This window comes from Amaranthus tricolor, chromosome 6 (assembly GCF_026212465.1).
Source record: "Amaranthus tricolor cultivar Red isolate AtriRed21 chromosome 6, ASM2621246v1, whole genome shotgun sequence".
In the NCBI taxonomy this organism is placed as follows: domain Eukaryota; kingdom Viridiplantae; phylum Streptophyta; class Magnoliopsida; order Caryophyllales; family Amaranthaceae; genus Amaranthus; species Amaranthus tricolor.
This window is the reverse complement of record NC_080052.1, coordinates 18,946,200-18,955,325: the sequence shown is the minus strand read 5'-3', so window position 1 is coordinate 18,955,325 and position 9,126 is coordinate 18,946,200. Positions and strand designations below refer to the sequence as shown.

The following is a 9,126-nucleotide window of genomic DNA, read 5'->3' as shown; positions in this document are numbered from 1 at the left end:
TCTTGCCAAAGTCATAAACAATCCTATCCTCCTAGTCGTAGCCATAGTAGTGAACCTTTTGTTTTAATACATTCTGATGTTTGGGGTCCTACTCCTGAGTTTAGTAACCACAGTTACTTATATTTTGTTTCATTTATTGATGATTGTACTCGAATGTGCTGGGTGTATTTCTTGGAACATAAATATGAAGTATTTGATGGTTTTGTTAAGTTTTATAATATGATTGTTACCCAATTTAAGACTAAGCCTCGAATTCTTCGATCTGATATGGGGGGAATACATAAACCAACATATGGAAAATTTCTTCACCACTTATTGACTTATTCACCAAACTTCCTGTCCTTATACACCACAACAAAATGGGGTCGCTGAGAGGAAAAATCGTACTCTTGTAGAGATCAGTCGAGCCCTTATGTTTGAAGCCCATGTCCGACCTCATTTTTGGCCCAAAGCTATCGCATCTGCCACATATCTCACAAATCGACTACCCTAAAAAACCCTTAAATTCAAAACCCCTCTTGAAACCCTTCATAATCACACTATCATTCCCTCTTTACACTCCTTACCTCCTCGCATCTTTGGTTGTGTGGTGTATGTCCATTTAACTAAACCTGCTAGAAAAAAACTTGAACCCAGGGCTATTAAGTGTATCTTTGTGGGTTATGGTGTAACGGCCCGGTTAAAGTGACCCGGAAAATCATGTAAAAACATGAATCCGGTTCACTTACGGACACAAATAAACACATCCTTACTCGGATCGTCAACGTTCCAACGGTAAAGGAATATGGTCAACAAAGAAAACAGCGCCAAACAAAACAAAACCAGACAAAACCGCGGAAGTCTTTACATACAACTCGAGAGCCCACCGGCCTCTAGACTAGCTAAAAGTTGTATTATTAAAAAAAAAAACATCATAAACTTTGTTTACATAAACTGAGGTATTTAGACTCATTACAAAGTAGGTCTAGACTTGATAGTTACGGGTTCTAAGCTGAATCCTCACTCCAGCCCCCTCCTGCAGTTAACCTGCTGCACGTCATATGATAACACGTAGCAGGTTCCAAAGAACAACCAATACACGTCAGAGACTTCATACATATACAAAACAGGTTGAATACAAGCATTGTGTTTACCCTAGCATGCAAAGGCTCTATTATGTAATCTTTATTCATTATTTCCAAACCTTGTAACGTTGCCCGTTCTGTTCGGGTCGTACAAGTCATATTTCAAATTTGTTTGGTGGAATACACTTGGGAGAGCAAATCCCAAGGCAACCACCTACCTAAGACGTTGCCCGTCCTGTTCGGGTCGCCAAAGGCTAAGTATGCATACCCCCATGGTGACCATAAAGATCCCTGAATGCCATGGGAAAAATAGTTGATAGTTTTCCAATTTATTTGTTAACCCTTTTGGGTAACATATCCATAGATTCTCAATTTCGACATAATTATTTCATATTATTTGAGGTGTCCAATCCTTATGTGATTACAATGCCTTGATTAGGAATAAAACAACATTACTTGCACAACCATATAAACAGTATGGTCTAAGCGTGTACCTTTAAACACTGCAAATCCAAACGACGTTTAAGCACGACAGGAATTTCACCCTCTTATGAATCGAGGTCCTAATTAACAAACACACAGAACGACCACGTTTAATAACGGGTTTACACACACAATCCACTCCATACTACTAAAATATCACAAAAACTTGATAATTTCAAATGTTTTCATCCAACTCATGATTGCTCCAAAATTCCCATTCTGACCAGAAACTTTTATGGCCAAATCGGACAGTTTAGAAAATTCAAATTAAAAATCCGACTTCACCGCTGCGTCCGGAACGCATCAATTACCTTGGGTACCAATTTTCATAATTTCTAGCATCCGATTACTATTTTTAATTATTTTAAGCGTTTTAACGAGTTTTAAAGCGCATCGATTAGATAAAACAACAACGAAACACACCCAACACTCGGATCGGGGCGCCACTACCGAGGCAGCAGCTGCTGTCCGAAACTCCTTCTACTTAAATTATTTTTATTTTATATATATTTTTTTCTATTTAAATTATTTAATCCTTTTTAAATCTCCATACCAAAATACACCTAACCAAAAATCGAATTTACATTTTACTAAGATAAAACAAATAAAACCAAATCTCCTATCACACAATCCACTTGATATTTCCACACATCTAACAATACATCGAATCCCATCAACGATCTAAACCATCATCAAAACATAAACTAACAACTTTAGTCATACTCATCCTCAAGATCTTCAAGAACATTTAAAATTTCATAACCATGATAAGTAAATTAAATATTTGATCCTCTTATCAAATTTAAATTTTGTAGAGAATCATAAACCAACATTTTTTTTATTTTAAACCGAACATATATATATAAGGACAATCCTTTAAACAAATCAAATTTTGTTAAAGGATTTGTAAACTCATGGATACTTACATCACTTAATCCATACACTTAAAATTTCATCTAACAAACTAAAATCTTGTTAGAGAAATATAAATCGTAAAATAAATTCAATTTAACATTTGAATAGACTTTATTCTTATAACAAATTTAAACTTTGTTAAAGAATGTAAATCAAGGAAAATTTTGCATAACAGAAATATGATTTAACCCTTTTAACAAATCAATTTCATCAAAGGATTATTAAAGAAAACTTATATAAAATACTCAATCCTCCTAATAAGTCATAGGATATCATCATATTGAAAGAAATATTATATAATCTCATACTAGAATTTCTTATAAATAAAATTTATAAATAACAACTCAACTTACTTACCCTTTGATTTGAAGATTGGATTGAACAAAGTTTTTTTTTTTTTTTCTTGAATACCGAAACAAGAGCAAGAAAAGAGGAAATTTTTCTGAATTTTGTTCACTTTGAAAGCTTAGGAAAAGTGAGGAAACTCAAATGATGCTTAAGGATTAATAGGCACTTAAGAGGTGAGCTTAATGTGCCATAATACTCACTTATGAGAGGAGTTACAAACTCCTCCCATTCCTCCTCACCACAACCGGCCACCCCTTCACTCCCCTCTCAATTTTTATTTATTTTTTTTATTTAATTTAATTAATTAATTAAGTCATTATTATATTATTGTTAAAATAGAAAGAACCGTTACGCGATAGCCTCGTACGCGATAAAACTCGTTACCGTTAAAATTTAACTCACTTTATTTCTTAAAATTATCTATGTGGAATAATATAATTTAATAATACGTATTTATTTTATTTTATTATATTATTTCTTAAACCCGATAAATTACGGGGTGTTACAGACTACCCCCCTTAAAAGAAGTTACGTCCTCGTAACTTATGTGACAACGGAAAACATAGAACATACATGCTATCACAATTAACTCCACATCATAACTCATGAGTAAAACACGACTACCAAAACAAAGATTTAACATTCCTCGCGCGAAATTCCTATCGCCCTCTACCCCCCTTAAGAAGTTACGTCCCCGTAACGCTACTAACCTGAAAAAGGTGTGGGTACTTTTCTCGCATAGCGTCTTCTGTTTCCCAAGTAGCCGCTTCATGCTCGTGATTTGACCACAGGACTTTTACCATAATTATATCCTTCCGTCGAGTGCTACGGACCTTTTTATCCAAGATTCGACCGGTTGTTCAGGGTACGACAAAGATGCATCCAAATCTAAAGGTTCAGGGTCTAATACATGAGTGGCTGCGGCATGATACCGCTTTAACTGAGACACATGAAATACATCATGTACCTTTTCTAAAGAGTTTGGAAGAGCTAACCGATAAGCCACTTTACCCACACGTTCCAAAACTTCATATGGCCCAATGAACCGAGGGCTCAACTTTCCCCGAGCACCAAAACGTACTACTCCGCGCATGGGTGATACGCGAAGTAATACCTGTTCTCCCACGTTGAACTCCTCTGGCCGTCGTTTCAAATCAGCATACGACTTTTGGCGATCCTGTGCCGCTTTCAAACGATCCCTTATCAATCGTACCTTCTCACTCATCTGAAACAACAATTCAGGTCCTAAGGTCACCGCTTCAGTAAAATCGTCCCAATAAACCGGACTACGACAACGACGCCCATACAAAGCCTCGAATGGAGCCATCTGTATAGAAGCTTGATAACTGTTGTTATAAGAAAACTCAACTAGATCCAAATGTTCATCCCATGACCCTTGCCACTCCATGGCAATAGCACGTAACATATCCTCCAATACCTGATTCGTTCGTTCTGTCTGTCCATCCGTCTGCGGATGAAACGATGTACTATAGAGCAACGTTGTACCCATGGCCTGTTGCAAGGTTTGCCAAAACTGTGACAGATATCGTGTGTCTCTATCTGACACAATAGTACGGGGTACACCGTGGAATCGTACAACATACTTAATGTAGGCTCGTGCCAATTGTTCCATCTCCCAGCGACAATTCATAGGGATGAAACGTGCCGATTTAGTCAAACGATCAACTATAACCCATAGTGCATCGTTACCTGCTTTCGTTCGAGGTAAACCCACAACGAAATCCATAGAGATATCATCCCACTTCCACACTGGTATCTCTAACAGTTGCAATAACCCTCCTGGTCTCTTGTGCTCGCTTTTAACCTTCTGACATGTCAGACAGCGTGAGACATATTCTGCAATATCCCTCTTCATCCCAGACCACCAAAACATTAACTTGAGGTCTTGGTACATCTTGTCACCACCCGGATGGACTGAAAACTTCGTACAATGAGCTTTATCCAGGATACGTTCCTTCAAAGATTCCTCCCCTGTCGGTAAACACCAACGACCCTTGAACCTCAAGCTTCCGTCTTCATGGACAAGGAATCCCTCTGATGTTCCTTCCCGTGCTTGGTCCTTTAATTTCAAGAGTTTCGGGTCTTTATCCTGAGAATTCAAAATTTCCTCAAAGAACGAAGGTCGTATAGCCAAGGCATTCAAACATCCTTGTAGTTCGCCTTTACGTACTACTTCCAAGTTCAGCCTAGCAAAATCCCGATGCAACTCTTCTACTCCGTCCAAGGCAGACAGCGAGTGACTAGACTTCCTACTTAAAGCATCGGCCACCAAATTCGCCCGCCCCTCATGATATACGAACTCCAGATCATAATCTGTCATCAACTCTAACCACCGACGTTGTCGCATGTTTAAGTCAGGTTGTGTATAGAGATATTTCAGACTCTGATGATCAGTGTAAATCCTACACTTAACGCCATACAAGTAATGCCGCCATATCTTGAGAGCGAAAACTATAGCGGCTAATTCCAGATCATGGGTCGGATAATTAACTTCATGTACCTTCAGTTGTCGTGATGCATAAGCAATCACCTTACGGTCCTGCATCAGAACACAACCCAACCCTTTCTTTGATGCGTCACTGTAAACAGTATAATCCAACTTAGGGTCAGGTAGAGTAAGAACAGGGGCCGTAGTTAACCTTTCCTTCAAAGTCATGAAGGCCTGTTCACATTCATCCGTCCATTCGAACTTCTTCTCTTTCTTCATTAACGAGGTCATGGGCCGAGCAATACGCGAGAAATCCTTAACAAAACGACGGTAATACCCGGCCAAACCTAGGAAACTTCGTACCTCGGTGACGTTCTTAGGTGACGGCCAACTTCGAACTGCCTCCACCTTTACCGGATCCACCGAAATACCTTCCTTAGAGACAAAATGACCCAAAAACGATACCTTATCCAACCAAAATTCACACTTTGACAACTTCGCGTACAACTTATTTTCTCGCAGGGTTTGCAGGACAAATCGTAGATGTTCCTGATGTTCTTCTCGGTCTTTCGAATAGACCAATATATCATCGATAAAGATAACGACGAATTTATCCAAGTATGCACTAAACACTTGGTTCATTAAGCACATGAACGCGGCTGGAGCATTTGTCAACCCAAACGGCATCACTGTGAACTCATAATGCCCATATCGTGTTCTGAAAGCGGTTTTATGTATATCCCCTTCAGCTATTCTTAGCTGATGATAACCTGATCTTAAGTCAATCTTCGAAAAGATCTCGGCTCCTCTCAATTGATCAAACAAATCATCTATCCGGGGCAACGGGTATTTATTCTTAACTGTTACCTTGTTTAACTCTCTGTAATCAATGCATAACCTTAAACTACCATCTTTCTTTCTCACAAACAGAACTGGAGCGCCCCAAGGTGAAACACTAGGTCGAATATAACCTTTATCCAACAATTCTTCAAGTTGAGACTTCAATTCCTCCATCTCCTTTGGAGCCATACGATAAGGGGCCTTAGAAACCGGTCCAGTCCCCGGTACCAAGTCGATCGTGAAATCAATTTCCCGTTGTGGTGGCATTCCGGGAATCTCGTCAGGAAAAACATCCAAAAATTCATTCACCACAGCAATATCCTGGGGATTCCCCTCTTTCTTATCCCCCTGGCTGATATGACATAAATACAAAGGGTGTCCTTGCCTCACAAGCCTTTGCAACTCTAAGGTCGACACCAAATTCGTCCTGGGTCCCTTGGGAAACTTCCTGTATCTAACGCTTTCACCTCTTGGTCCTTCCAACAAAACTCTCTGCTCTCTGCATTCAATAGTGGCCTTATACCTTCCCAGCCAATCCATCCCCAAAATTACTTCTAAACCTTCCATATCTAACACATACAAGTCGCTAGGAAAGACAACCTTTCCTATCCTTAAGGGTACATCCCTATACAGTTTTTCACAACTGTACAATTTTCCCGATGGTACAGCCACCGTATAAGAAACTTTTTCAAAGGTCTCCAAATTCAACTCATTCACCTTACTCTTTGCAAGAAATGAGCATGTAGCTCCCGAATCAAACAATACATTCACAGCTATAGAATGAATGGCGAACGTACCTGTAACCACATCTGTTGCCTGGTCAGCTTCTCTTGCACTGACCGCAGATACCCTTCCGCTCGCCGGCTGTACATTATTTCCTCCCACGTGATTTCCCCCGCGCTGCATTCCTGACCCTTCTACTCGATTTCCATCTACCCGGCCTTGCCCGCCATAAAAAGGTCGCTGGAATCTCTGATCAGCATTACCACGATTTCCATTCCCGTGCTGTTGACTGGCTTGACTACCAGCGTTGTTTAAATTTTGTTGCCGGTTTTGACCACTCGGATGTTGACTTCTCCCCCCTTTCTTTATGTAGCATTCAAACTCTCTATGCCCTCTTTTGTGGCAAAAGTTACATTCGATCAGATTTCCTTCACAATCCTTTGCCGGATGATTTTTCTTGCACCTCTTACAGAAATACTTCCTCTCATTGCCATCTCTGTCCAATAATGGCTTAGTAAGCTTCACGTTGTTCCTAATTCCTGAATTCGAACTAGACCCGCCTCCCTGAAAATTTCCAAAATTCCTTGCTTTCTTCTGATAGAAGCCCGACACATTCTCCAAAGCCTGGCCAGAAACTTCTTTCCTTTTCTCAGGGACATTACCCTTCTCTTTTTCCTTTTCTTTCCTCAAAATATTCCCTATTTGTGACGCTCGCTTATACATCTGCTCCAGTGTGTAATATCGGTCACTCTCAATATGCTTTTGAATATCGAAAGATAAACCTAGCTCAAAACGTTGCATCTTTTTCTCCTCAGTGGGTACATCATCAGGACAATACTTGAGGTATTCCATAAATTTGTGATAATATTCGTCTACCGTCATACTACCCATTTCCAATCGCGCAAACTCGTTCGATTTATCCTTTCTAACATGCAGCGGATAAAATTTCTCTCGCATAGCTCTTTTGAACAAATCCCAATCAAAGTCTCCCTCAGCTTGCTCTAATAATCCCGATCTACTGTTTGCCCACCAGTAGTCGGCTTCCCCCACCAAATAAAAGGCAGCTTGATTGACTTTTAATTCTTCTGGGCACTCAACGACATCGAAAAGTTTGTCAAATTCTCTTAACCAAAGTTCCAGTTCTGACGGTTCTCCCTTACCATCAAAGGTCGAGGGTTTGCTCTGACTAATCCTTTTGCTCATTTCAGAGGCTAACTCCGACAAAGACTTCTCTCGGGGTGCATTTACATTTGTTAACGCTTTCACCAGATTTCTTATCGTACGGTTAGCATCACTTCGAGACAGTCTCTTCCTAGAAATTGGAGGCATCTTCTGCAAGCGAAAGAAAGGTACAAATCAAAAGAAAGTCCTAAGATTCATAACCTTTGGAGAAAGAACAAGGTTTGCTGGGTAAACCTAACAGTCACTTACTTGTTTGTTTATCCCTAAATATATATACATTTATATATAGGTATTGTTATTTTCATTATTCGTTATTTTTACTGTTATTGTTATTAATATTATTATTATTATTTTTTTTTTTTTTTTTGAGTTGAATTGCTTACAAAAGGAGAATTACATGTATAATACACGAACTTACAACACCAAAAGAAACAGCAAACACACCTCAATATTTTATAGATATCTGCTGATACATCAAAAGTTGTCTCATACAAGAGTTTACATTATTTCCTTATCGTTTATTTGATTAAAAAGATACAACTAAAAAGAAAAATAACTCAAGGAAAGATGCGAAAACAAAACAAAAGGAATAGAACATCTAGCGCCAAGCATCCCAAGTGTCAGCACCCTCATCGTAACTTGCTATATCGAAGTCCTCATCTTCCCCGTCTTCTCCAGAATCAGAGCTGGAATCCGAATACGATTCTTCTGATTCACTACCACTATCTCTAGGGCTGCTTAATTGTAAATCTTCTACCTCTTCCTCAGGATCTTCCTCATCAGACCACCCCCTATCAAACCCAACCTCAAAGCCATATAAGTCGTAATGCGATCCCCAGTTCTCTCTCTCATCATCATCGCTGGAAATTTCTATATAAATAGGCGGTTCACGACTAGGCTCCCACATCTCAATACCACTCTCTGTCTGAGCCTCGGTTTCCACCAGTGGGGAATCCGGAAGGACCCGCTCTCTTAGTGGTTCCATGGTCCCATCGGTGCCGCCCGATATTGGAGGCTCGCCCTTCCTCTCAGGGGTTACACTCTTCCTAGATTCAGACAAACGGTGTAACCTATTTAGGTCCAAATCTAAGTCGTAACATACTCTATCGGCTTTTTCCTTAA

General features: G+C 39.6%; 1 protein-coding gene across 1 annotated transcript; it reads right to left on the bottom strand.

The window, feature by feature from the left end:
• Positions 1–2,220: 2,220 nt before the first annotated feature.
• On the bottom strand, positions 2,221–8,151 carry LOC130815644 (uncharacterized). Its single transcript, XM_057682133.1, has 10 exons — positions 7,897–8,151; positions 7,236–7,446; positions 7,036–7,120; positions 6,680–6,742; positions 6,545–6,598; positions 6,242–6,451; positions 5,098–6,013; positions 4,205–4,323; positions 4,024–4,096; positions 2,221–2,283 (listed from the first exon to the last, which is right to left on the bottom strand). The coding sequence occupies exons 1-10, from the start codon at positions 8,149–8,151 to the stop codon at positions 2,221–2,223; spliced, it is 2,049 nt and encodes a 682-aa protein (XP_057538116.1).
• Positions 8,152–9,126: the final 975 nt, after the last annotated feature.

What these genes read in the sequence shown, in the direction of transcription:
- LOC130815644 (XM_057682133.1), bottom strand. Translation starts at nt 8,151, where the DNA reads ATGCCTCCAATTTCTAGGAAGAGACTGTCTCGAAGTGATGCTAACCGT. An exon ending in TGAAGGAAATCTGATCGAAT is followed by an intron (nt 7,121 to 7,235) that starts GTAACTTTTGCC and finishes CAACGCTGGTAG; the next exon opens with TCAAGCCAGTCAACAGCACG. An exon ending in ATTGCCATGGAGTGGCAAGG is followed by an intron (nt 4,097 to 4,204) that starts GTCATGGGATGA and finishes TCGTTGTCGTAG; the next exon opens with TCCGGTTTATTGGGACGATT.